The following is a 27,892-nucleotide window of genomic DNA, read 5'->3' on the forward strand; positions in this document are numbered from 1 at the left end:
CCTCAGCACCCGAGAGTGACCCTGCTTTGGGGCAGGGCAAGGGGAGGGGGAAAAAGGAGGAATCTCCCATTTCTGTAAACATCAGGAGGAGGAGGACAACCCCTCCAGAGCAACCCAAGGGCACATCAAGCCTAGCAGCATGCCCACAGACAGCACAAGCACCTGCCGAGCACGACAGCCGCCAAGTTAGCACTCGCTGCCTCCACAGGCTGGGGCTCAGCACCAAAGAATCCCCTCTGCAGAAGCAGGCTCTGCAGCCAGCTCCTCATCTCCCCACAGGAGCACAGTTTGCTGCACAGATCAGTTTGCCCTGCTCCTGGCTGCTCCACACAGACAGGGGGCTCAGAACCCCCCACCCAGCTCCAGATCTTTGCCACCCCCTCGCTAGCACACGGATGTGCAGCTGCAGCCACGCTGCCTTTGCACAAACTTTACACCGTCCTCAGCTGCAGAGTGAAGCATCTGCACCCCCTCCCCCAGAGCTGGGGTGTCTCAGCAGCTGCTGGCCAGGGACAGCAGAGCAGGGTGAGCCTTGATGCCTCTGGCTCCAGCCCAGCACAACTGCAGTGACAGATCTGCTGGAGGAAAAACCTCTGTGGATAAACATCCCCAATAAATGCTTTATCCCCCTCGGCTGCTATCTGCAGGCCATTAAGATGCAGGGAGCAGTCTCAGGCTCTCCTCCTGCACGTTGTTTTTGCTGCAGAGACTGTATTGGAGAAACTGAGAGAATATCATTAAAGGTTAATTATGAGCAACTTAAAGGTTATTTTTGCATATCTCACCTCCTGGACAAAAGCTGCCTCTTCATTACCATAGCAGAACAGAAATTGAATTGTGAAGCCTTTAAACCACGACAGACTTGAAGGTTGTTGCAGCCTGGAGCATGGTGAACAAGTCCCCTGGCCCCTCTGGCAGCCTCTACACCTTACACACAAAAGGGCATCTCCAGGGTGGTCCCACAGTGGCTCTGTGTTCCTCAGAGCCCTTCGGCTGGAAGCACAAAAGCCTGAGCACATCGGACGGTCTGGCACAGCTGGCTCCAGACGTTGGGAGCCCTGACCCAAAGTCTCTCCTGGCACACCTTTACCTTTCTCCTGCTTCAAGAAGGACCAAGGCAGCTCCACTCTCGCCTGGCTTACAGCCCGAGGAGCCCAGGTTGAACAGCCGACACCAGGGGGCCTGGCTCACAACCAGCAGCCTGGGAAGCCCTGAGCACACTCCCAGCCCTGTAACGTTTGATCTGGAAGCAGCCAGAGCCAGCCCCCAAACAGGGCATTGCTGCTGTCCAACACCCAAGGCCAAGCATCTATGGATGGGCAAAGCTGACCCAACCCACTGTGGGCAGACAGCAGGTTGAATGACTTGATCACTTCATTACCAGACCATTCCATCTTTTCTTGGGTCCTCTGCTTCTCCAAGGGGTGACATTGCAGGACTCTCCTCTGACTCTGCATGAAGAGGAGTGGGAGCCTTCGCACCCAAGCACCATCTCCCTCTGCCAAGCTGGGCAGCACAGACAGGCTATGTGCAGGGACCAGCTACAGAGCCAACACCTCTGAAACCATACCCAGCAGGTATGTGGCAAAGTCAGAGCCTGGGGTAACCACAGGCAGTGGCTGCAGAGATCAGCAGGCTGAAGAAACCAACCTTCAACCTCCATGCCAGGCAAATCCCATCTGTAATGGGTACACAGACATCCAGCCTCCGTTGTCCAAGCTGGCCAGGGCTGTCTTCCACGGTGATGCAGCTCTCCTGAGCTTCTAGTTAGCTACAATAGGAAGTCAGATCTTTGACCTGCTGCCCAGGCTGGATCAGTCAGGGGAGGGGTTTGCACAAAACACCTGAGGGCTGTCAACTGCTCTGTGCAGGATGCCCTGGTGGCTCCCAGCACCATCAAGTCGCATTAGAACCAATGGGGTGAGTGGTTCCAGGAACTCATGAATGGCCTCACAGCACCCCAGGACCACAGTGGCTAAAAATCCACAGGCATCAATCCCTGCTCTACTTATCCTCCAAGGCAGGAGGAAGAGCAGGAAATCCTGAAAGCAGTGAGCAGAAAGTGCTGGGAGTCAGGAGATTTTTCCGGCGTAAGGAGAGCTGTGCCCCACTTAGCAGGGATGGTGGCGAGCAGCATCCCCAGGCAGCACACATCACATCGCCTGGCGAAGGGAAAAGAGGTCACACCTCACCCAAAATGGAGCAGAGCTTCCAGCAGCAGGCAGAAGCCCCATCATCTGGGCACCATGGCCCAGCCAAGGTGGATGGCCCTGCGGAGGGTTTGAGGTCTGTCAGAGGGTGAGAAGCTTTCACACAAAGGCTGCATTTGCAGCAAGGGAGATGGACAGGACTTAGCCACCATTGCAGCTCAGGGTGGTCATTCCTCCATGACCTCCAGCTCACAGCAGTTAATCCTCATCATGAAGCCTGCAGCCCACTTCAGCTGTGCCAGGCCGTGCTGGCAGCAGCCTCTCCCCGCTGCAGCAGGACAGCTCCAGCACGGTGCTGCCTGGCAAGGCAATGACCTAACGCAGCAAATTAACTGCAAAGCACAACTGTTTGCAGTCCTCACTTAAACCCAACCTTATCTAATCTCACTTTAATGACACAGGAAATGGAAATTCCCTTAATAAAGTAAGTTATGAATATTTATGAGTCTATTTTTACCTGAAAATTGAATAATTCAATTAATTTTACTATTAATTATTTAATATGAAATTAATACACTGCAAGATTCTGACTTATCTGCAAGGAGCCTCCGATAAAGACATCTGAGATACAACCTGCTTGTGAGCTGCACACCGGGGCAGGTGAGGAATGGGGCATAAGCAATGGGGTGGGGACAGGGCTCACCCTGCCCTCACCCTAATTGGTGTCCCCCAGCAGTCCCCCTGCATCGCTGGGGGTTAAGTCACTGCCAATCCCACCCCGGTTCCCATCCCCAGCTGTGGCAGTTGGGCCAAGCCCCGTCAGGGCTCAGCACAGGCTAATTGTGTTTGGTTTTCCTGCTAAATCTCATTGCAGACCAGCATCCCCTACTCCAGCTGGGCAGGAGCCCACATCACAAAATGAATTCCTCAGAAGCCAGCAAGAGTCACCAAAAAAGGAGCAGAGGAGAAGAGGGATTGCTGGCAGCACACTGCCGTCAGGGAAGATGACTTCCACCCATCTAATGCCAGCTGCATCCCCAGCAGCAGCAAAAGCTGAGGTGACTAAATGACAGAATGGTCCTCTGCAAGCCACCAGGGTCATGATGACAGCAAACAGGGTTATTGAATCATAGAATCAACCAGGTTGGAAGAGACCTCCAAGATCATCCAGTTCAACCTATCCCCCAGCCCTATCCAGTCAACCAGACCATGGCACTAAGTGCCTCATCCAGTCTCTTCTTGAAGACCTCCAGGCACAGCGACTCCACCACCTCCCTGGGCAGCCCATTCCAATGCCAATCACTCTCTCTGACAACAACTTCCTAACAACATCCATCCTATACCTACCCCGGCACAACTTGAGACTGTCCCCCTTTGTTCTAGTGCTGGTTGCCTGGGGGAAGAGGCCACCCCCCACCTGGCTACAGCCTCCCTTCAGGTAGCTGTAGACAGCAATGAGGTCCCCCCTGAGCCTCCTCTTCTCCAGGCTGCACACCCCCAGCTCCCTCAGCCTCTCCTCATAGGGTTTGTGTCCCAGGCCCTTCACCAGCTTTGTTGCCCTTCTCTGGACACGTTCCAGTACCTCAACATCTCTCTTGAATTGAGGGGCTCAGAACTCCTCACTCTTTGGCACATCTTTAGGACCTGAGCTGGCTCCAACTTTCCGGAGGTCACGGATCACGATTGGAGCTGTGAGGCATCGCTCCTGTGCATCCCAAGCACAGAATCAGTCCACCCCTCTCCAACCAGACCTGCCCATGGAGCTCAGCCTCTTTTGGTGTTGCTGCTCTCATAACATGGGTCCTAGCAGCCCTGAGATTTATTGAGTTGGGATTTATGGGTGGAAAATGTCGCCCAGCCAACTGCCCATGCCAACTACCCGCACAGCAACTCCGCTTTCCCTGACATCAGGAGATGCTAAAAATAATGCAGGAGGTAGCAGAGGTAAAGCTGGACTCCCCCCCCAGGCACACCGACAGCACATGCAAATCGCCATTGATCTGCAGGAGCAGGCTGCTGCCCAACTTTTTTAGTTGCAGAAATATTAATCACTGCCAAGTCTCAGTACCTAAAAACGGCATTTGGGCTCTTTCTGAGCTGAAAACTCCCGATCTGGGAATTTCCCCAGCCAAGTACTTGTGATGGCTTATTAGGGCAGCAGCCTCCTGAGAAACACCTCGGGGGCTTTGTAAAGGAGGGAACAAGGGCCAGCATCCAGCACCTGCCAGCAGCTCCGGCCACCGCCAGCTCCACGGGTCCATGGCTCAGCCACTGCCAGGGTCCCACACAGCCCCCCCTTGGCAGCGACTCCCCCCTTCACACCACCTCGGCTGCTAACAGCCTTCCTGCCATTTGCTTCTATTCATTTCCTGAGATGAAATCAGAGGCACCCAGAGCAGCAAACAAAGAACAGGGAGTTCCCAGCTCAGCCCCGGATCAATGTCATTAATTCTGTCACACTGAGAGCCCCAATTGTACCAACTCAGCATTTACCTCTTCCAATTAATTTTTATATTAGGAAAAAAAAAAAAAAAGAAAGAAAACTAACTCAGTGATTTAAAAAGGTCCTTGAACAGCCAGCATAACTTTCTGTCTCCTGGGACACTCTTTCTTTCAAGTGTAAACAGGCAGGAGGAAGGTGTTGTAATATTAATCAGAGAATTATCCTCGTGCATTGCCTTTAGCAAACTGAACTCCTAAAATTATAACACTGCCACAAAAACCTTCACAAGCTTCTCTCTTCAATGATGCCAGGGATATTCAGGCTCATTAAAATGTTTTCTGACCACTTAAGAGGCTGATCTGGCAAAGGGTCAGCAAGAAATTCTGCATTAATTCTGCATCTTGGATTGCCAGGTCAGGAAAAGCCTTCTCCAGCATCACCACAGTGCCTGCTGCCCTGCAGCCAGCAGGGGAGGGAGCAGAGGAGTCAGGCACTCACCACAGCCAGACCCTCAGCTGCCGTCAGTGAGAAAGGTCCATCTGAGGGCCCTTTAGCCACCACAGCAGCCCTGGGTCTTGAGGGACCATTTGAGAAAGCTCTTGGGTTTGAATTGCCTCCCTGCCTAGGCACTGCAGTGTAACAGGACAAGCAAATGCATCTCTTAAAGACATGGCAAAAGACACAGAAGAGGCCACAGGGAAAGAGCCCCAAAGCACAGTCCTGCAGCCCTTCACTTCCTGTGCTCCAAGGCAAGCAGGTCCTCCTGCACCACCCTCCTGCACCTATCCTCCCACTGGCTGGGGCATTCATCTGGAATGCAAGGGAGGTGATGCCAGACGCAGCAGTGAGCTCTGCAGGATGCTCGGGCACCAGGGTTCTGCAGAGGATGGTGATAGGATGTGGGATGCTAAACAAGGGTCCCTGCCATAGTCCCTCTCAACAGCAAAGGGGTGGAATGGGAAAAAAGAAGATCTCTGCAACATCAGGAGTCAAGAGCTGGCTGTGTTAGTGAGAGGGGGCAGGGAAACTCGGCACTGCTGAGCACAGCCAGCGCGGCAGGAAAACCCCCGCAGCCGTGCTGCAGACGCTGGGTCTCGGGGGACAGGGGCAGTTAACATCCACAGCAGCACGCAGAGCCACAGCACTGGCTGCATAACAAACTGCAGGCAGGCTGCTAGTGCAGCTTCCTGGGATCTCCTCACCACCAAACACGTAACCCCAGCCAGAAAACAGCAAAGCACAACCGATGCCCACTCTATGCCCCTGAGCAGGGGGCTCTGGTGCTCCCCTTGGCAGGGAGCACTGCCCGGGTCGGTCACTGCAGCCATGCTCTGCAGCTTCCAAATCCCCTTCTGTGGGGAGTCACAACTAAATCCCGAGCAGTTGGGTTAAAACTTTAACCTGTCAAGACCGCAGCTGTTCTGTTTTTAATCAATCTGATTTCATTCAATAAAATGCTCGTTAAGTCAATTAATGAGAGTTTGGTGTCACAAGCCATCAAGCATGACTGGGAGCTGTCACCCGATGGCCAATGCATCGATTAGTGAGCGTGAGGCAATGTGCTGAAGCGTGAGCAACGTTACCTTGTTTTAGGGGAGGTTGTTAGCCATTCTTCATGCTTTTCAAACGTTATTAAATAAGCTGCAATTTCCTGCAAGAGAAACGCAGAAAGAACAAAGAGTTACTGGCAAGGCTGTGCTGGACGCTGGGAAGTTTTAGAACAGAGAAGGTTTATCACAGAGACAAGTTGCTGCCAGCCCTAGGCCAGGTCTGCAGCTGGGATCAGGCTCCAAGTGAGGGCTCTGGCAAGGCTCGGACTCACACCACCAAAGGAGGCTCAGCTAAGTGAAGGGAGAGATGCAGAGGAGGCCAGGCAGTGGCACTGCCCAGCAGAGCGCCCGCCGGTGACTCCAGTGGCCATGGAGGGGAGGGCAGCGGCAGCAGGGCCAGGGGAAGCTGAATTAACTATTTATAAATAGCACAGCAACTCTGCAGAGAGAATTACTGAATTATTAATGGTGCCACGGCAAGGCAGCAGGTGACATCAGCTAAGTCACGGCTCCCACTGGCGGGGATGATACGGGCGATTACGTCCAGATCACAGCCCATTTGTCTGCAGGGAATTAGCGGCGCCGGTGAGATAACTGATGGCAGTGCCTGTGCCCGCGCCTGGCAAAGGTGGCCTTGCCACCCACCAGTGTCCCTGCTGTGAATCCAGCTGCGGGGTGGCCACGCCACGGACAGAATCACAGAATTCCTTGGACTGGAAAAGCCCTTCAAGCTCATTGAGCCCAATCGTTAAGTTTCACACTGACAAGTCCTTGGCTAAACCAAAGCCCTCAGCACAACATCTCATCACTTTGAACAGCTATGGTTGGAAAGGACCATCAAGATCAGCCAATCCAACCTTCATCCCAGCATCCTTCCTCACCAGACCTCAAGCACCACATCCAGTCTCCTTTTAAACACCTCCAGGGGTGGTGACTCCACCACCTCCCTGGGTAGCCTGTGCCAGTGCCTGACCACCCACTCAGGAAAGAACTTCCTCCCAATATCCAACCTAAACCTCCCCTGAGGCATCTTGAGATCATTTCCTCTTGTCTTCTCACCAGTAATTCAGGAGAAGAGACCAGCTCCAGACAGGCTCCAGACAAGCTGAGCATTGTCAGCAGCCCAGGAGAAACAGCAGCATCTGCACTGGCAGGTATGGGACCAGCAACCAGCCCTAACCACGATAGTCACTGTCACTGCACCGGCACCATCCTGAAAGCCAGAGATGGCTAAGAGCCCCCGAGGCTCAAGTCCATAAACTGCTGCAAACAAGATTTTATTGTCCCCTCACATAAAGATGTGCCCAGAAATAGGTCATTTTTTGATGGTTCTCCTCCAGAAACTGTCTCCCAAACCGGTCCAAGTCTCCCTCTCAAGACACACCTGCAACAGCAAAGGCTCTGCAGAAAGGTCAGTGGAGCTGCCTTGAATGTTCAATTGCCTCAGATCAGACCCCAAACCCAGCACAGCCTCCAGAGCTGCTGCAGCAGAAGCGTCCCCAGGCTGCGTCGCTGCAAAGGTGAGCACACAGGAACGAGGCCTTCAACCAGCAGATGATTTTCCCCTTCTCTTTTTTTTCTTTAAGGCAGTTCTATATTAGGGCTGGAGCTGTGTAGTACCAAAGCTAAAAAAACCCACAGTGCTCTCCAACCAGCTGGCCCAAGCATCTGCTGGAGCCACAGAACGCAATTATATTACTCCCAAATGAGACGTAAAAATATCTTGTTTCCAATACTCTTGGTTTTAAGACTCATAGTTAATGTCCTCTGGGCATTGCAGCGGTGCCAGATCTCTGTGTTAGGTACTTTATTAGAGCTGTGTGAATGTCATATTAATGACTCCTGACCAACATGTTTACACTGCAAATAAATTCTCCCAGCATCCCCTCGCTTCCCAGCCCCAACCCTGTGGCAGCAGGAGATGAGCCAAGAGGAGCAGCAGTGACACCCAGCTCCACAGAGGTCCCTTTTGAATTCTTGGCTAATTGCCAGGGAAAACTCAGTACCAAACCCAGCAGGCACAGCCCTCTGCCGGGCACTGGCACAGCACTTCCACTTGGGACCTTCCCAGGGAACACACCAGGCCTGCCCCGTTCAGAGGGGCTGCTGCAGACAGGAGGGCTGAAGTTCAGACCCTCTGTGGCTGGGGAGCTCTGGGTCAGCATAATCCCAATCACAACTCCAGGCTGGGTGGGGAATGGCTGAGAGCAGCCCTGAGGAACAGGACCTGGGGGGTCTGGGTTGGTGAAAAGCTCAACATGAACCTGCAGAGTGAGTGCAGCTCAGACAGCAACCCTGTGCTGGGCTGCAGCAAGAGCAGTGTGGCCAGCAAGGCAAGGGAAGGGATTCTGCCCCTTTTCTCTGCTGTCCTCAGACCCCCACCTGGAGCCCTGTGTGCATTCTGGAGCCCCCAACACAAGCAGGACATAGAACTGGTTAGAGACAGTCCAGTGGAGGGCCACGAAGATGCTCAGAGGGCTGCAACAGCTCTGCTATGAGGACAGGCTACATGAGTTGGGGCTCTGCAGCCTGGAGAAGAGAAGGCTGCAAGGAGACCTTGGAGTAGCCTTCCAGGATCTGAAGGGAGCCTACGGGAAGGCTGGGGAGGGACTACTGACAAGGTCTTGTAATGACAGGACGAGGGGTAATGGGTTTAAACTGGCAGAGGGGAGATTCAAACTGGGTATTAGGAAGAAGTTCTTTGCAGTGAGGGTGGTGAGACACTGGCACAGGTTTCCCAGGGAGGTTGTGGAGCACAGAATCACCCAATGTGATCTTCGATCACATTGGGTGATTCTGTGCTCCACAACCTCCCTGGAGGTGTTCAAGGCCAGGTTGGATGAGGCCTTGAGCAACCTGTTCTAGTGGCAGGGGGTTGGAACTGGATGATCTCTGAGGTCCCTTCCAACCTAAACCATTCTGTGATTTTATGATTTCCATCAGGCATCTGCCACCACTGCCCAGAAGAGCCACACCATGGCACTGCCGCCGGCTTTGGCGCAGGGCATGAGCTGCAGGAGCCAACCACTGATTTTATGCCTGTGTGTGAAAAACCTTCAAATATTCTGCAGGTGAAATTCTTCAGGAAATACATCCCTGGTGTTTTAAAGCCAGGGCAGTGCTTCCACCAGAGGTGCTGTGCCCTGCAGAATTTGATTCCTGTGTTGCACCCTTGCCTCACTTGGTTACAGCACCTGGTAGCACAACGAGCTTTGGAGACACCAAGGGAAAAGCCCCAGTGGGTGCCCCAGCAGCAGCTCCCAACACATCCTGCCCAGCCCCCAGTGCCTGGACACTGGTGGGGGTCTGCAGGAGCAGGTGTTTGCAGGGACAAATCCCTCTGATGCTCAGCCTGACCTGGCTGATTGACTCTCAGGACAGGGCAGAGCCAGGCAGGGCTGGCACTGTCTGCTCCCCCTGAAACGCAGCTGTAAGGACAGTAACCCAACTTCACACCTTGGGTGGCTGAAGGAGCACCTTCTGCACAGGCCTCACAGCACCTCAGGCAAGCCAACACCAGACCCAAGCCTCATAAGGCTTTTCCTCTTCCAGCTGGCCCTAAACGTTCCACATCTTCATCTCAGAGAGGAGCTGCAGCAGGGAGCGCCTCCCGTTTGGAGGCAGAACACTGCTGGGACGCTGCTGTCCTGGGCCCGCTGAGCAGATAGAGGCAGCCCCGAGCAGGAGATGCAGATGGATGCCACAGGCACACATCACCGAGATGCCTGAGCAACTCCAGCCCCAGGTGCTGGAGTGCACAACGCCACGGCTCCAGCTGGGCTCCAGGCTGCATCTCCAGACAACTCCAGACGTGTAATTCAATTCTTCTAACAGGATAAAGGCAGGATCCCTATCAAGGAAGATAGTTGCTCCCCCAGGCTTTCTGCTTAATGACATATTACAGCCTGATTGCCCTCCTCCAGAGGAAATACCTTGGATAACAAGGAAAGCCCAGCTCAGGGCACTGCTGAAAGGAGGCCTGCGGCAGAGACAGCAAAGCCCTCAGCTGCCTCCTGCGCCCAGCCCCCATCGCAGGGGTTGGCCTGTAAACAGGGCAAGAGCCCCCAGAACCTTCCTGCACCATCTGCTTACCCTGCAGTCTCCTTCACCAGGACACCTGGGCACCACCTGCATGAGGGGGCTGGCACGCTTGGCATCATGAGCTCCTCGATCCAGATGGTTGTCCTGGAGTCTGGTATGCCCCAAAATCCCTCTCCCTCTGTGGTTTGAATGGGAGAGGAAAAGGCGCGAAAAAACTGCTCCCCCCCTGCCCTGCAGGCGTGAAGGGGGGCACCAGGGGCCCTTAGGCACAGGGGTGCTGTGCAGTGCCCACAGGGGCAGCAAAGGGCCCTTAGGCACCAGGGGTGCTGTGCAGTGCTCATGTGGGTAGCAAAGGCCCCTTAGGCACCAGGGGTGCTGTGCAGTGCCCATGGGGGCAGCAAAGGGCCCTTAGGCACCAGGGGTGCTGTGCAGTGCTCATGTGGGTAGCAAAGGCCCCTTAGGCACCAGGGGTGCTGTGCAGTGCCCATGGGGGCAGCAAAGGGCCCTTAGGCACCAGGGGTGCTGTGCAGTGCCCACAGGGGCAGCAAAGGGCCCTGAGGCACCAGGGGTGCTGTGCAGTGCCCATGTGGGCAGCAAAGGGCCCTTAGGCACCAGGGGTGCCCGTGCAGTGCCCGCGCTGGGATCGGGCTGTGGTTGGCTGTGCTCTTCGTGCCCAGGCAGTGGTAACTCAGCTCTTTGTCTAGGAAGGGTATAAATATTGGGGTGCTTCCCACCTCGGGGTGTCTGCCTTAGAGTTCCTCCCCACCTGGATAGTCCCTGCAGAAGGAGTCCCCTGGCGCTGCAAGGACAAGCTCCTGCGGGCCAGGACCCTCCCTGCTTTGGACGGCTCCCACCATAAGCGCCCCCTCTATGCAGCTTGATTGGCCTTAATGAGCCTGGGAGAGCTTTAAAAGAGAGCGAGGGGGCAAGGCTCTGCGCTGCCCTTTTCTCTCAGCCTGGCTCTCCTGGGAGCACACTTTTGGCTGAGCCTGATTAGTAGTGGGGGATGCTATGGTTAGTAGCTCAGCCTTTTCCAACTCCTGACTTCCAAAATAGTCAAATTTACCTATGGTATTCTTGTAAGAGCTTCTCAATCTGACTGAGTCTGCTAATTAAAACTGAATTAAGTCCAGTATCTAGCTTTGGGGAAAACAAAAGAACTCCATTTCTCTATATATTCCTGACTCGGCCACATTAATTCCCTGCCTCCACAACAGTGGTGCAGCTGCTGGTGCCAGGGCAGCTGGAACCAGGCTGGCAGCATCCAGACCAGGTGTGGTGTGAGCTCCAACCACAGCAGCTGAACCCAGCCCCGTGCCAGGGACAAGCTAGCAGAAGGTCCCATTCATGGTCTGACACCAGAGTGCCAGCTTCTGCCACTACACAAGTACCAGGCTTCAGGATATGCCTCATCTGCCACCTCACCCCTGAGCAGGGCTGTGAGCAGCAGATGAGTCAGTGCCACTCACAGCCAACATTGGCACAGGCAGAGCCTGGTGACAAAGGGGACTTCCCAGCAATGAGCACATGCTGGGGGCACCCTCAGCTGGCATTGCACAGGGAAATGCTGGTTTCCCAAAGGAAAGAGCAGGGCTATGTGCACCAGGCACAAGCAGCACAGGGTCTCAGTTCACAACACCTTGGGGCAGTGCCCACAGCCCAGATGGAGAGAATATGTCCCAGGGATGGGATGGACACGGCCAAGGTGTCCAGGCAGGAGCAGGAGATAACTGGAAGAGGTGGCACAGGAGGCACAGAAACCCACAGCAAGTGTCTCCTGCAGGCAAAGTCCAGCCAAGTGAAGGGTGTGCCCAGACAGCTCTACTCATAGCAAAGCCAGTTTGTCTCCATCCCACCAGTGTGGTGAGGAGAGAGCACTACTTGTGAGATGTTGAGTACAAGGAGTGGTTCCCAGGGAGCCCTGGAGCCCCAGGTGGCACAGAAGGAGCTGCAGCTGGGAGCAGCAGCTGGGAGCAGCAAGCACTCCAAAAGCCCAGGGCCAGAGCTGCCCAACACAGCCCAAGGCTGGGAATTGTTCTTCCCAAGGAAATCAATCATCCTGCAGAGCTCCTGGAGTTGAGCTCCTGCAGAGGCCATGTGTAGACTGGACAAAAACCTGCAAGGCCCAGAAGAGAGCAGCCAGAGTAGGGCTGAGGTTTCATCACCAAGAGTTCTGGGCTCCTCAATTCAAGAGAGATGTTGAGGTACTGGAAGGTGTCCAGAGAAGGGCAGCAAGGCTGGGGAGGGGCCTGGAGCACAGCCTTATGAAGAGAGGCTGAGGGAGCTGGGGGTGTGCAGCCTGCAGAAGAGGAGGCTCAGGGCAGAGCTCATTGCTGTCTGCAGCTGCCTGCAGGGAGGCTGTAGCCAGGTGGGGTTGGGCTCTGCTGCCAGGCACCCAGCACCAGATCCAGGGGACACAGCCTGAAGCTGTGGCAGGGCAGGTTGAGGCTGGATGTTGTTAGGAAGTTGTTGTCAGAGAGAGTGATTGGCACTGGAATGGGCTGCCCAGGGAGGTGGTGGAGTGGCTGTGCCTGGAGGTGTTGAAGCAAAGCCTGGATGAGGCACTTGGTGCTATGGTCTGGTTGACTGGCTAGGGCTGGTTGCAAGGTTGGACTGGATGAGGTTGGAGGTCTCTTCCAACCTGGGTGACTCCATGATTCTATAAGAGATGCCTGTTCAGAGCCTGTCTCCCCTGTGCCTGGGGCACCAGTGGGGCTGAGAGCACAGAGCCGGCGCTGCCCCTGCACCACACCAGCACCCCCTTCCCTCCTGCACGGGGGAGAAGAGAGAGATTTATTACCAGAAGACACCAAGTCATTAAATAATTAAAAACAAAACTGTAGGCACAATAAAAGCCCTGTGATAGGAGCCCTGCATTTTAATGTGTGTTAATTCCCCTAATGATTCACTCTGTGTCTCTTATAGGGTCAAATCAATGTCTTCACCAAAAAATCCAATTACATCCCATTCATCCCATCTCCTAGCAAGGCTTTGTTTGCTTTTGTCTCCTATCAAACCCTTTTACACTGCTTCTTGCCCGAGATTACAAACAAAAGGCAGTGTAGCCCCAGCAAGGTCAGACGAGACAGAGCCAGGCTTTGAAACCCCAGCTTGGCCCCAGCCCTGTCCTTTACTCAGCAGCACTGCAAAGCAAGGCAGGGCACAGCTGCCTCTACCTGGCTCCTCGCTGCTGCCAGGGCCTCCCATGGCACTGCCCAGGGTACGTGTACCAGGTGCACTCCAAGGCCACCCAACAGCATTCCTATGGGTGAGGGCATCATGCAACAAGGCCACCCAAGGGCATTCTCTGTGGGTGAGGGCACTGCACACCAAGGCTACCTAAGAGCATCTCTAGGGGCAAAGGCACCAAGGCCAGCAGCTTCTTGCACAGAAAACCCTGCCCAGCCCCACATCTCTTCTAGGCCCAGTTTAGGAACGAGCTCAGGCAGTAAAGTGCTTCTGAGACACCAGCGAGGACAAAGCCTTCATCTGCTCTGCTGCATAACTGAAGAGCAGCATCACACTGGTTAGGCTTTGCCCCAGGCCTGGCCACCCGATCCTCTGGGTAGCTGACAGCTTGCTCATGCCATGCCCACCTCATTCTACTCTGCATCCCTCTTTGCTAAGGTGGAAGGCATCAGCTGGAACATACCGAGGGGCCACCAGCAGCTGCAAAGCAGAGTTCACTGCACCAGCCAAGGCCACACGCAGGGCACAGCAGCTCTGGACAGCTGCCACTGCTCTTCCTCCAGCCAGGGCCCATCAGCCCTGTGCTGGGCTTGTCCTTAGGCCTCACACAAGCCAAGCAGAGGTACGTGCCCAGCTCAGGGTCCAGGCTGAGAGGCAAGGTGGCAGGAGAGCTCCCACCCAGTGCTGCATGACTGTGGCTCCTCCGAGGCTCCAGTACGTAACCAGAGCCACAGCAGCACCCAGAGCCACAGCAGCATGGGCAGCCTGACCTCACCTCCTGGGTCCCAGATGCCAGAGAGGATGAGCTGCAGCCTGGGACAAGCAGCAGCTGGGAGCACTAGGAGCAGCTGGCACCCCTCACTGCATGCTGCACAGCAGCTCCCATGCAGTGCCCTTCTCTTTACCCACAGCTGCAAGCACAGGGCCATCTCCCGGCCCAGCCAGCACACAACTGCCCCAAACAGCTCCCACCCCAACCCCAGGCACAAGCACTGCTCAGCACAAGCTAAATGGGGTTACTGCTGTGCCATGAGCTGGGCAAAGCTGTGGAGCTCTCTCCTCCCTGCTTATCTCTGCACCACTGTCAAGGTGTCAGAAATTCTGACCAGACCTCTCCAAAGAGGAGAGAAACTGCAACCCAATCAGGATTTGCAGTGGCAGGTAGCTCAGGTCACTTGGTTTGTCTCAAAGTAATAAATCATCAGTTTAAAATTGCCAGTCTGAATTTCAGCTAATTACTTCACATGAAGTATGAGCATCCAAATTAACAAGCTTCAGATATGTGCATGTTGTAAGGGAGAGCAGGAGAGCCTGTGCACACCTCTGGGTTCGTAGCAGAGCTAATAAAGCTGTGATCTCTCCAGCAGGCACTCTCACTCTCTTAGGAGATCTCCACATCCCTGCTGCTATACAGACAAATTCCAGCCCACCACTTCTGCATCCTCCCTCCACTCTGAAATAAAATATGAATTCATGTTCCTTGTGTAGCATCTTCTCAGCTGGGATCAAACTGTTTTCATTTCCCAGCCATCGCTGCTCTCAAAGCCATTAATATTCCAAGTACCACAACTACAAAGTGACCTGGAAGCCACACAGAGCAAGTTCTCATTGCCTTGTGTAGCATCAGTGGCACAGGAATAGCACTGCCATTCCACTGGTCCCATTATTTGGCCTCAGACAGCAGCACAGCATCTAAAGGGACATGGCTCACTGAGCTGGGCAGAAAGCAGCAGCAAGAAAAAAAGCAAGCAAAGCTTTGTTGGAGTAAGTGGCAGAGGAAGGCAAGACCAGCTGCTGCCAGGCTGGTGGAGACCTGTGAAGAGCAAGAAGCCTTTAAACCAAGCTGGTTTGTTTCCTTCTGCAGGCAGGGCTTGAGTCTGAGGTGTTGCTGCTCTGTATGTTTCCAAAGCAGAAATGTTGGTATTACCTCTGAAGCTGAGCAGGGATAAACCCAAACAAAAACCTGCCCAGCCCCACAACAACAGCCACACTCCAGTGGCACTCACGATGACTGTCCCCAGAGCACACAAGGAGCAGGGTGGCCCAACCTCACCTTGCCTGATACAGGCTACCTGGAGGCAGCCTTCGCACTCCACCTCTCCCATTGTGATGCAGTTAAAGACAAAACTAAACCAGAACTTCCTTTCAAATGCATTTCCCAGCCCAGCCAGCACTGCCTCGTCGGGGTGGGATTTGTTATCCATGTCTGCCAGTCACCCTCTGCCGAGTGGCTTCCATCCCAGGAGGGGAGGTGGTACTGGGCCGATGCTCTTCCCCTGGGGATGCCCTTCTCCATCAGCCACTCAACAGCAGCTAGCCAAGGGTGCTCCCAGCACACAGCTGGTTTCCACACGCAGACAGAAAAAGCTGAAGTCACCAGGACTCACTTCCCACACATCACCTCTGGGGAAGAAAAGGCTGTTCCTGGAGCAGTCAGCCCAGCCCGGCTGCGGAAGGGTCTTACAGGAGATTCATTCTGCAGGAGCTGTTTCACCACCTCTGTGCAGGAAAGGGTGATAAATATCCTGGCTTTGCCCAGGCTCTGCTGCTGCCATGCATCCCCTGGGAAGTGGCAAAGCCGTGGGAGAGAGAGGAACAGAAGATTCATTACCAGAACCTGGGGCCTGTCACTCACCTGGGAGGGTGTGGGATGGAAGGGTAGAGCTCCTCACTATGAACTGGTGCCCCCACTATTAACTGGTTCCTGAATGCATTCATTCATACCCATGAAAATGCCATGAAACAGCCCACGTGAGACCACTCAGACTCAAGTCTGACCCTGACAGAAGAAACTCCACAATGCTGAGGTGCCCAAAGTGTTTCTCGCTTTGCCAGAGAGCAGCAAATGACCTGCACCCAGCCTCATGTGGCAGAGCACACCTCTGTGGGGCTCAAATCTCACAAAAGCTGCCAGGGCAGCCCCAGGACTGCTCATGGGCAGCGCAGGGACAGAAAGCCACTGAGAGGAAAGTGCCTTTGACTGGGGATGCAAGTGGCTGGACCGCAGGCACTGGGGTGTTCCACTCAGCACCTCTCACCAGAGGCCTTCTAGAGATCCAGCTACAGAAAAGATGGCAGAGATTACTCTTGCAGTTTTCAATTAAAGCCCAGGACAGCCTCAAACTGCAGCCCTAACGACACATTACAGGGTGACATTTAGGAACGCTGAGCTCCATCAGCTCTGTCTGCAAAGGCACATGGCAGCAATGCCTGGCAGCACCCAGCACGCTGGGCTTTCTCCCCATGAGCTTTGCCACCTGAGCAGCTTGGCTCCTGAAGTTAGAGGAGTGAAACCAGCAGCAGCCTCCACAGGATGGGGAAGTCAGGCCTGGACACGGTCCCAAAGGACACTTACAGAGAGAGACAGGAGTGCACAAGGGCAGAAATGCAACAGGAGATATAAGGAAGGGTCAGAGACAGCCAACAGCACCCAAACGCCAGCCACAACAGGTCTTACACCTACATGTTTCCAGGGAGCTCCCATGGAAAGAGGACTTGATGTCTCCAGTCAGGGCTGCCCCAGAGCACCCCTGCATCACCACTGCTCTCCTGCAGCCCAGGTGCTCTCTCCTGACAATTCATAATTAACAATTCCTTCCACAGTCCCATTGCCACCACACTCAGACCCCTTCCCAGCACACACAAGCTTCACCTCTCTGCTGTACTTTTCATTAAAGTTTTCACCTGAGCAGCTGCAGATTGCTTAGCACTAGAAGGAAAGCACCAGATGAGCTGAGGAGGTCTTCAAAGCTCAGCTCAGCTAAGCCAGGTGTGACCCCCACGGCAGCATGATCAGGGCTCACTGCAGCCAGCCCCTGTCACTGTCACCAAGTGAACAGCTTTGACCATTTATTTTCAAGGCTAAACCTGGTGTATATAAAAAGGGGACCAAGGCAGCAAATAGTTTTGTCTGAACCACGTGAAAAGGAGGAGGAAACCCCAACCCAATCAAGCGAGTGAGCGGCAGGTGCTGGAGCCCAGGGCTGCTGGAGGGTTGCTCAGCAGCTTCAGCTGCCAGACACACATGAGCAGCACTGGGAGCATAACTCCACACAAACACACTTAGCAGTGGCTGTCCTGACTGCTCAGCTCTGGGGTACCCTTAGCTGCAAGTATCAGCAAAGTCAGAGCTGGAAGCAGCCAGCGCCCTATGGCATTAGGATGGATTTCATCTTCCATTTCCAGCCCAGGGGCAGTCAGTAAGGCAGAGCAGATTAAATAATGCCCAGGCTTTAGTTACTGGAAAACACCCACAGATCATTGCACGCTGCTTCTGTTGTTACTCTTTCCTTTAAACGACCTTGGGCTAAAGTCTGCCATAGAAAGCAAGGTGGGAAGTGCCACCAGAGAGGGGAGAACCTCAGCTCCTTCTCCGTTTGCCTTTTGCTACAAGGAGACAGCAGCAAACCCTCAGCCGTGGAGGGTTCATTAAAGGGAAACTATCCACCACGGTAATTGCCCCTTTCTGCATATCCCTCACTCCAATATTCTCTCACATCTCTGTGCTCCACGCTCCTCCAGAACTGTCTTTTCAGCATGTTTTTGCATTATGCCTAATGCTCTAAGAGTCTTCCAGCCCCACATAACGACACAGCTCAATGCAGAACCAGATATAAATCTGGCTTAAGAGACTCTCAACAGGAATTCATTTAAAACTCTAAATGTTAACAGATTCTGCCTGTGATTTACAGTGCTTTCTTATTTCAAATGGGGAATTAAAACCCTTCTGAAAAGATCCACATTAAATCATGATAAAGGCTCCAGCGATGATCCTGGCCAGAGCACAGCAAGAGCAGGAACTGGGACATCTTCCTGTCTTGGCTGCAGTGGCACGGTCCTGGGATGAACACCAGACCTCAACCAGTGAAAAATGGAGTCCTGGGTGCTGCTGCTTTTGTGTTTCATACACTCCCCTCCTGTGCTCCAAGAGCCAGATCTCTCTTCTGACCATGTGGCCAAAGACCTGCTTTTCCTCACAGCCCTGCTTAACGGCTTGACTGTTTGTGTTGGTCACATGAAGACTGTTCCAGCTCTAAAGTGCCCTGCAAATGGCACACAAGTGCCACGGTATCTCCTCTCCAAAAAGCACCACCAGCCTGAGCCGTTCTGTTCCCTAGGCATCTGCCCACTCACCCTAACACAACCGAGACCCGGGCTGTCCCTGAGACAAGAGACCCTCGGAAATTGTTGGTTTTGTCACTCAAACCTTGATGCTGCATCCCATTATAGAACTCATTAACACACCTTCCTCCCCGGGAGGGAGCAGCCATGGACCAAGTACTGCAGCAAGGGCGGGGGGGGAGGAAGGGGTGTGTGTCTGCAGAGTTCTCTCCCCGCAAGGTTCCACCACAAAAACAAGATAAAAAAGCAAGCTCAAACATCCCAGAATGAGCAAGCTCAAACATCCCAGAATGCAGGGCTTGTTCCCAGGCTGAAGCAAGACTCAGCTGTTTGTGTTGTAAATCTGAGCAGGGGCTTTCTGCCCTCATTTTAAGTGTTCACAGCTCGTTAACTTCTTCCTCCTCTTTTGAACTGTTACTTGAGGTTTAGAAAGAAAAAAAAATAGAACGCGAAAAACTGCTCTTGGAACGCAGCTGTAATTTCCAGTTGCTGCTGGTGCTGCTGGGCTGGTTTTTTTTACTGGGCTTCTGGCACTTTTCCCCCCAGATCTCCCCCAGCAAGCAGGGGCACTCTTCACAGGGCTGGGAACAACAGCTCGCTACAGGAAGCAGCTCACAAATGCTGATGAAGGGATGGGATCAGCTCCAGTACACCTCCTTACCCTACTGGCCACAACCAAGTGAGGGGCACGAAGGAGGAATGTTTCTTCTCTAAGCAGGTACCCAGCTGTGACCATCAACTCAGGGCCACTCAACTGGGGCATCACAGCAGGTCTGACTTCTAAGAGGGTTCCGTTGGCTTTCATCTGGTGGAGATTCCCCAACCCACAATCATTCCAAAAGTCATGTCAGTCTGGTGCAGTCCCCACTGACTGGAAAAGGGGAAACATAATCCACATTTTCAGAAGCATTAGGAAGGAGAAGCTGGGGAACTCCAGGCCAGTAAGTCTCACCTCAGTGCCCAGTAAAATCATAGAGCAGATCCTCCTGGAGGCACTACTGAGACTGGAGAATAATGAAGAGGTGATTGGGTACAAGCAGTGTGGCTGCACCAAGGGCAAATCCTGCCTGACAAACCTGGTGGCTTCGTATGGACAGGTCACAACATTAATAACTGAGGGGCAAGCAACTGATGGCATCTACCTGGACCTGAGCAAGGCCTCTCACACTGTCCCACACCACATCCTGGCCTCCAAGCTGGTGACACATGGGTTTGAGGGGTGGGGCACTGGATGGATACAGAACTGGCTTGATGGCTGCACCCAAAGAGTGGCTGCCAATGGCTCCATAGCCAAGTGCAGGCCAGTGACAAGCAGAGTCCCTCAGGGATCAGTCCTGGGACAGTGTTGCTCAACATCTTTGTGGGTGCCATGGACAGAAGCACTGAGTACAGCCTCAGCAAATCTGCTGATGACACCAAGCTGTGTGGTGCAGCAGCCAGGCTGGAGGGCAGGATCCATCCAGAGGGTGCTACACAGGCTGCAGAGGTGGGCACAAGCCAACCTCAGGAGGTTCAACAAGACCAAGTGCAAGGTCCTGCAGCTGGGTCGAGGCAATGTCAAGCACAGATCCAGGCTGGGCAGTGAGTGGCTGGAGAGCAGCCCTGAGGAGAGGGACTTGGGGGTGGTGGTGGAGGAGAAGCTCAACAGGAGCCAGCAGTGTGCACTTGCAGCCCAGAAAGCCAAACAGAGCCTGCTCTGGTGAACCCCCACCTGGAGTACTGCATCCAGTTCTGGAGCCTCTGGGACAAGAGGGATGTGGAGATGCTGGAGAGTGTCCAGAGCAGGGCCAGGAGGATGCTCAGAGGGCTGCAGCAGCTCTGCTGTGAGCACAGACTGAAAGAGTTGGGGCTGTGCAGGCTGCAGAAGAGGAGGCTCCCAGGTGACCTTCTTGTGGCCTGCCAGGATCTGAAGGGGGCTACAAAAAAGCTGGGGAGGGACTTCTGAGGCTTTCAGAGAGTGACAGGACTGGGGGGAATGGAGCAAAGGTGGAGGTGGGGAGAGTGAGGCTGGAGGTGAGGAGGAAGTTGTTGAGCAGGAGAATGGTGAGAGGCTGGAATGGGTTGCCCAGGGAGGGGGTTGAGGCCCCATGGCTGGAGGTGTTTGAGGCCAGGCTGGCTGAGGCTGTGTGCAGCCTGCTCTAGGGTAGGGTGTCCCTGGGCATGGCAGGGGGGCTGGAACTGGCTGCTCCTTTTGGTCCCTTCCAACCCTGACTGATTCTATGATTTGATTGTTGGAACACAAAGTAAATAACCTAAAGCCAGAGCAGCACCCAGGAGCTGTGAATTCTCTGCAAGTTGTTTGCAGACTTCTGACATCTGCCTCACTCGTTACTTTCCCAAAAACATCGCAGGAAAACAAAACGAAAAAAAAAAGGACAAGAAGGAAAGGGCATTTTTGGCGTGATCAAAGGCTGCGAGCAGCGCCCGGCAGCAGAGCGCCTTCGACAAGCATCTCTCGGGAGGGTGGTGCCTGCCCGCCCCGGGCACAGCAGGAGGGGCGCTAGGAGCGCGGTGGCGTTCTCCAAGGTGAAGCACTGCAGGGCTTCCATCGGCTTGCAGTTTTTAAGTGGTCCATTTTCGACCCCCCCTTTTTTTTTTTAACAATCAGAATAGGGATAAATCCAAACATCTGCTCTCGGGAGGGGAGGTGGGAGCCGCGGAGGAGGCTGCCAGGGGCTGCCGCAGGTGCTATTTTTAGCGCAGCAGCTATTTACTAGCCCCATTCCCAGAGGGAATCCAGGCAGGAAAAGGGATGCTGATGCATTTCTTGCTAAATATAGAAAAAGAGTGAGCCCCTGCACACGGTGTGGCTGCAGCCACCCGCTCCTGCCAGGGATGCAGCTCCAGGGGGATCTGGCACCGCAGCACAGCCACCCTAGCACAGGCTCCCCACGCGTGGGGCTGAACATTTCCTCTGTTACACTTTAACCTACAAGCTCTTCGTGCTCGATCAGCCCCCAACCCGACTCAGTCTGGGACATAACTCACTACACAGCTTCCAGAACACCAGCCACTTACAGGGAAGAATAATGTAATGACTTTTAGTGCACATCAGCTGGGGAGAGCTACCTGCAAGGCCCATATTAACTGGGCATCAATGGGAACGAACCCTGCTAGTGTCCTGCTGAGAGCAAACTGCTTGGTCACCTCACGCCTCTTAAAGCACTGTTTTTTATGATGAAAAGCATTAAGGTTTGTCTCTTATTTTCTTCTCCTGGGTGTCCTCTGAGTTACATTTGTTACAGTCCCTATCCCATCACTTAATGTATGCAAATCATGTTAAATATTTCATTCATTAAACGGCTCAGGTTATTACTGAATTGTACCTTAAGCTGTTCACAAAGTTAATTCTTCTTGGACTTGCTCAGTAATGGGAAATAACCAACTGCAATGAATATTTCACAGTTTGTGCCAGACAGACACCTATTAACAATTCAGCCCTTCCAGAGCTGCTCTTCCGAGCGGGCTCCAGCACACTGTCACTGTAATCACTGACAGGGAACAACCCACTGCATTTCTTCTGAAGTTAACTTCAGTGCCAGGGTGGGAGAGCCCCGCGGCCAGAGCCCCAAGCTGCGGGCAGAGCCCCAAGCTGCGGGCAGAGCCCCAAGCTGCGGGCAGAGCCCCAAGCTGCGGGCAGAGCCCCAAGCTGCTTGCTGCAAAGCTGCCAGAGCGGAGGGCAGCAGCACCGGAGAGGATTTGGTTCTGCTGTAGCTCACGGAGAGCTCTGCCGCTCGGCACAGCTCCCGCGGCAGCCCATACCGTGCCACCAGCCCGTGGGGACCGTCACCGCCGTAATGCGAAGTGACAGGGCTGCGACGCCCGCCTGTTGCCCGCCTGCGCGCCGCGGCGACGGCAGCGGGGTAGGGGGGGGCAGGGCAGGTCCAACCACAGGGGCGGCTCCAGACGTTTGCAGCCTCTCCGAAAGCCAAGGCAGCGACGTCCTCGCAGTGACGACAAGGTCGTTACTGTTTCTAATTAAAGGAGCAGGGCCGGATGAGGACCAGCAGGGCTGGCAGCTCCCAGCCCCAGGGATCATCCCCGAGCCCCCCTTCCCCGGGGTTAGGGCAGGACACAGCTCACTGCAACGCGTGCTAGGGAGATGGCACCGCAAAGCAGTGCTCAAGAGGCGGTGCTGGCGGTGCCACAGCGATGCCTCCTCCCACCACACCTCCAGGTGACTTTTCCTCTTCGCACGCTATGGGCAGCTCCCGGGACAAGCTACCTGGCTTCAGCCCCGCTTTGCACTACGGCAGGGCAGCCACGGCCCTACGAACTTCCACGCTCAGAGAGGATGCAGCTGGCTAAAGACAGGGCTGGCTGGGCCAGCAGCACGGGCAGCTGAGCCAGTCCCTGGCCACCGACCCTGGGGATACAAGCACATCCCCCGGGGATGCAGGGGATTTAAAGTCTCCGCAGCCAGCAGACGCCCGTCACGGCCACTGCCCATCAATCTCAGTTGGGAAAACCTCCCCGTTTCCAACGGAAATATGCAAACCAGGCTCACACTGTAAATCTTCCTTTCCAGCACTAAGGAGATAAGTAGGACCTATTAACCTCCCATGTTATTTCCAACTTCATTATTGGAGCTGACACGAGGAGAGCGCACGGTGACAGCTCTCTTTGGCAGAGTGCATGTAAATCGTTTTCTCAAAGGAAATTACTTCTCCGGGCTGAATGTTATTAATCTAAATTCTCCCTTAGTCAAATTGTTGCCCATGATAAATATGGAACAGGTTGCTGCACTCATCTCCGAGGGCATCCCGATCCGGCAGCAGGTTTTCCCCTCCATTTCAAACCTCTTGAGGAGCTGCTCTGCCCGAGTACCCTCATCCAAGGATGGGGACTGTCCAGCCCGACACCACCCCACACCTCAGAGCCCGTGGTTTTGTCATAGAAACACTGTCCTGTTGCTGCCATAGAATGCTCCAGCAGTAAAACACTGCCAGCAGGAGCAAACTGGAGCCTGGGGAAGAGGCACTTTCCTGACCTGCAGCCTTCCACTGCTGACACCCATGGCAGGTGCACCACTTGTGCCAGCCTCAGTACCATTAGAGCAGCAAAACCTCCAAGGTGCCAAAGTTTGTGCCCTTCCCTAGTGGATATACACCAGCATCCTCCTCGCACACCTAAAAAGCCTCAGAGTCTAAGCAACGGCAGATCAAAAACAGCTCCAAAAAGGGGGGCTAAAAAAGAAGTCTGAGCTTTGCTAAAGATGTAGCCAGAAAACATAAATGTCACATCTTGGATTCTTGGAGGAATTCTACAGCAAGGGGAGTTTTATTTGCACGGTATTCCTTCACTTTACTGAGAAGCAGCTTATTGCCAATAAAGATGCTCACTACCACACGCACAGAACCCCTGGGTGTTCTCTCCCCTGAAAGCAGGGAATCCCTGCAGCCAGAGCATGGGCACGGCACAGGGCAGGGGCACAGCCTCCGGCGCGGGGCGGATGGGAGCGCTCCAGAGGCAGCGCACTGAGAGCCTCTCTGCTCGTTTGTTAGCCAGCCAGGTGTGGAAACGTTAACAGAGGCAGCTGCAGCCAGCCAGGGCAATTTCACCATCAACATTTCCCTCACGTCCGGCAGCCTTTCCACCCCGCAGCGGCTGGAGCTGCCGGGCTCCGGCCAGCCACCCTCACCCGATGGCCCTGGGGCACGTTGCTCAACTCCAATTCTGCTGCAGAGGCTGCTAAAAGTGAGGAGGTGCAGCAGGATTTGGAGCGTGTGCCCCCTGCCTCCACCAGCAGCTCCAAACACAGCGAGCTGGCAGGCAGCGCTGGCGCCAGGTGACACCATGGCACCTTCTACTGAAACAAGAAAAAAGCAATCTCAGTCTCACAGGCGTTGAGGAAAGCCCTGACTGGTGGGAGGCAGGCATCCTCCCAGCGTGTGGCAAAGTGAGGCTTGAAAGCTTGCCCGGGTGCTGAGTGCGCTGGGCACCCCAGCGAGGGCACAGCTTGCTGCTGAGGCAGAGCAGCCTGCCGGGGGGGAGTCAACCCACAGAGCCCAGCTCTCCAGCTAGAGAAGCAGTGAGTTTTCTGAAGTCTTCAGCCTGTCACCAAGATGATCTGGCTGCCCTTACACTCCCAAACACCCCAGTGGGCCCCTGGTGCCCTGCAAGCAGCTGCAGCGTTTGCTGGGGCTTGCTGTGGCAATGCCAGGTTTTACAGGGGTGCAGGCACATTCCCTCCAGCTCCTCGCACAGAACCAGCAGCCCCTGGCAGAAGATGAGCCCTGCTCTCCTGGCAGAGGAGCGAGGGAGAGAGGCTGCAGGGTAAAAGGCAGGCACGCTCACAATGCCTTCCCCTCCACAGCCCTCTGAGTTTTAATTTTCCTCTAATTTCAGGGCTGCAGCACTGATATAAAAATCCTCTAAGTGTTTTAGGGAGATGGTAATGGTCCTACACTAAAATAATTCAACCAACACTATAATTTTAGTACCACTATCAAAATGAAATAATGGCTGTTTACTATGTTACACCTTTCAAATGACCTTCATTTGAATACAAATTGTGGCTCCAAACTCTAAAAGCTGCTCCATTTCAGGAGGCAGCAAATTGAGGATGTTTACTCGGGGTTTACTCTGCCAGCAGATTCCACACAGGCTAAAAGGGTTTGGGGGTTTCTTTTCCTCTAAAGCTGTTTAAGACTTGATTAAAGAGCCCGTATGTCTAGGAGCTCAAGCAAGGCTGAGCTTCAAACCCTTTGCTCTGCTCTTGGACACAACATGAACCTCCTCCCTTGGGACACTTCTTTCCCTCCTCTGCCCCAGTTCCCAGATGAGAAAATAACCAAAGCAACCCCCAAACTGGGAAAGACACAGCAAGCCAGGGGCTGAGCAGACTCGGTGCCACAAAGGGAAAATCCTCACTCTCCCAAAACATGGAGTAGCTGTGACCACTCCAAGACATCCTTGTGCAACCTCCCACAAGGAGGAGGAAGAAGAAAGCCTTACTTCTGTTTGCTGGTCTCTTCTCCATGCACAAAAACCCTTGCAAGAGAATCCATGGCTGGTTGGTGTGCCCAAAGGGGGAAGCGCAGCAGGTGGCTGCAGCAGGGACCCCAAGCCAGGAGAAAAGTCTGGCAACAGCCATGTTTTGGGGTGGAAAAAAAAGAGAAATCCCTCCTGAAGGTTTTGCCCTCCCTCCTTTTGGGGAGCAGCCCTGCCCAGGCAAAGGCAGGCACATTGCCAGCCACAGCCCCTGAGCCAGCACCGGTCCCCTTCATGGTGACATTGTGGAGAAACAAATGGGGCTTGAACACTGTGTGTTGTGTAAAACAGCTGAAAACAAGACAAATTAGTCATTAAAAATTAATTTGGGAAAATTACAGTCTTGTTAATAGGCCCTGCTCTGGCTGTGCTACTCCTTCCTAGGCAAGAGGGAGGGCAGGGATTTAGAGCCCCTCTCCCTGCACTCCATCAGAACCTGAGGAGATGGAGCCCAAGGCTCCAGAAGCTGCGCTGCTGGAATTCAGGGCCCCAGCTGCTGCCCCAGCACTCCCACAACCCACTGGCTGAGTGCCTCTCCCATCCTCTCCCAAGCTGCTTCCCCGTCCCCAACCTTGCAGGCATTTCTGGTCTGACATCACCTTTACCATTGGGACTTCAAGGGAGTTCTGGGAAGTCAGGGTATGGCACCACAGGGTTTCCAGTACCAGCTCCTCCTCAGCTAGTACTGGCTCCTCAGGAGCTCTCAGCTGGTTTCTTGATGCAGCACAGTAGAGGTGAAATTCATCATCACCTGCCTAAACGCCATCAGCAAAGCAGCAGCTGGGTAAGTTCCCCCAAACTCCATGGCACCCTGGGAAGCTGCACATTTGACAGCAAAGATGATGGGAAGGTGGCTTCTCACCTAATGACAGACAGGATCCCCACCACAAGGAAACCCACAGAGGTTACAGGGGATGCTCAGGACAGAGCTGTGCCAGGCAGGGACCGCATCTGCCAGACCTTCTGCCGGCTCCACATAGGTCTCCAAACCAGTACAGGCAGCACAAATGAGCTGGTGCCAAACACAACCAGGGGAAGGGGAGGCCTGCAACCTCGTGCTGTGATCCCCCACCACAAAACCACCCACGAGGTGCTCAGACCTTATTCTTGGGCTCTCAACAGTGACAACTACGCCAAAATACTCAAGGTCAAGAGACCAGCATGGTTCGAGGCAATCTGCACCTCTTAAAACAGTGACAAATATGTTATTTAATTTTAATGAGCTTTTTTGCATCTCCAATCTAATTAGGGCATTATCAAGTACTGCTCCGAGCTGCAGGTGGCTGCTCATTACCCAGGGTATGGCTGTCACGAGCATTTTTCATGAATACTAAACCTGCTTCACTCCACCGCCCGCTCCAGCGCCCCCAGCCCAGTGCCCTGCTCCCAGCCTGGGGTTTCCAGGAGAGCAACGTCCTGCTCCCAGCCCCAGCCCAGAATCGGAAGTGAGAACATTTATGCCACGACCTTTGTATTCTTCTTCTGTGACCCCCTCTACCCACGTGCTGCAAAACCAGAAAACCAAAGTTCAGGTGCAAAAGGCTCTTGCCTAAGCCATTCTTTGCAAGCCACCGAGCATCAGATGGTTTCACTCTCCCAATCCCCTTTTTCCCTTAGCAGCTTGGTGAACGCCGGCAAGTGATACCGAGTCCTGGTAGCAACTCCCCTTCCCAAGCACAGAAAGGCACAGAGGACAGCACTCTGCAGCGACCACAAAGCCCCAGCCCGCAGGAGCAGCCCCTGGCCCTGCCCAGCCCCAGGGAGACAAAGGCCAGGAAAGAGCAGGCAGAGGATGGAGACGCCTTCCCCACAAGCTCCCTCCCAAACATACAGCCCAGCTCAAACCCAGCTTTGGTGGCTTTAATGAGCCACAGGCAGGGCAGGGAACGGGAACTCTGCCACAGACCTGCTGCTAACAGAAAGCAGCACTCTCCACCTCGGCAGCTTCCGCAGCAGCCCACGGGCCCAGTGCCAGCCAACACCCAGCCTCTGAATTGCCCGGGTTTGCCCCAAAAGCAGCCACAACCCGAGACGGCCACGGACCCTGCCCATAAGGGGGCACTCACCGACATCCGGGGAGACACAAAGGCGACAGAGAGAGCCGAGGGGTGCACAGCACCACCGAGCTCTGCACTGCAGAGCACTCCCCAGCAAGTCTGGGCTTATCCCAGCTCCCCCAGCAGCCTCATCAGCTCCCATTGATGGCAGCTGGGACAGGCTGCAGCACGAGCTGGGCAGCAGCACCTGGGCCAGACAAGCTGTGTGCAGGGGTGGGGACGTTTGCTCAACAACAGGGACCTCTGCACACATGGCACAGCTGAGGCTACTGGGTGCCACTCAGAGCTGTGTCAGCACAGAAAGTTAACGCTGCAGGAGCTGTCACCAGGAGCTGAGTCCTCAGAGCT

At 54.3% G+C, this 27,892-nt stretch overlaps 1 protein-coding gene across 13 annotated transcripts in view; it reads right to left on the reverse strand.

Moving 5' to 3' along the window:
- CAMTA1 (calmodulin binding transcription activator 1) overlaps window positions 1-27,892 on the reverse strand; it is a 260,782-nt gene that overhangs the window by 188,326 nt on the left and 44,564 nt on the right. For 12 of the 13 annotated variants that reach the window (XR_010308514.1, XM_064171818.1, XM_064171817.1 and 9 more), the window contains one exon: window positions 6,177-6,244. Coding sequence is in view for 12 of the 13 variants with exons in the window: in XM_064171818.1 (XP_064027888.1) it covers window positions 6,177-6,244 (68 nt within the window). In the remaining variant the exon portion in view is untranslated. Of the gene's footprint in view, window positions 1-6,176; window positions 6,245-27,553; window positions 27,654-27,892 lie in introns of those variants that run through there. The other variant, XM_064171821.1, reaches the window with a different exon arrangement.

This window comes from Pogoniulus pusillus, chromosome 36 (assembly GCF_015220805.1).
Source record: "Pogoniulus pusillus isolate bPogPus1 chromosome 36, bPogPus1.pri, whole genome shotgun sequence".
NCBI lineage: Eukaryota > Metazoa > Chordata > Aves > Piciformes > Lybiidae > Pogoniulus > Pogoniulus pusillus.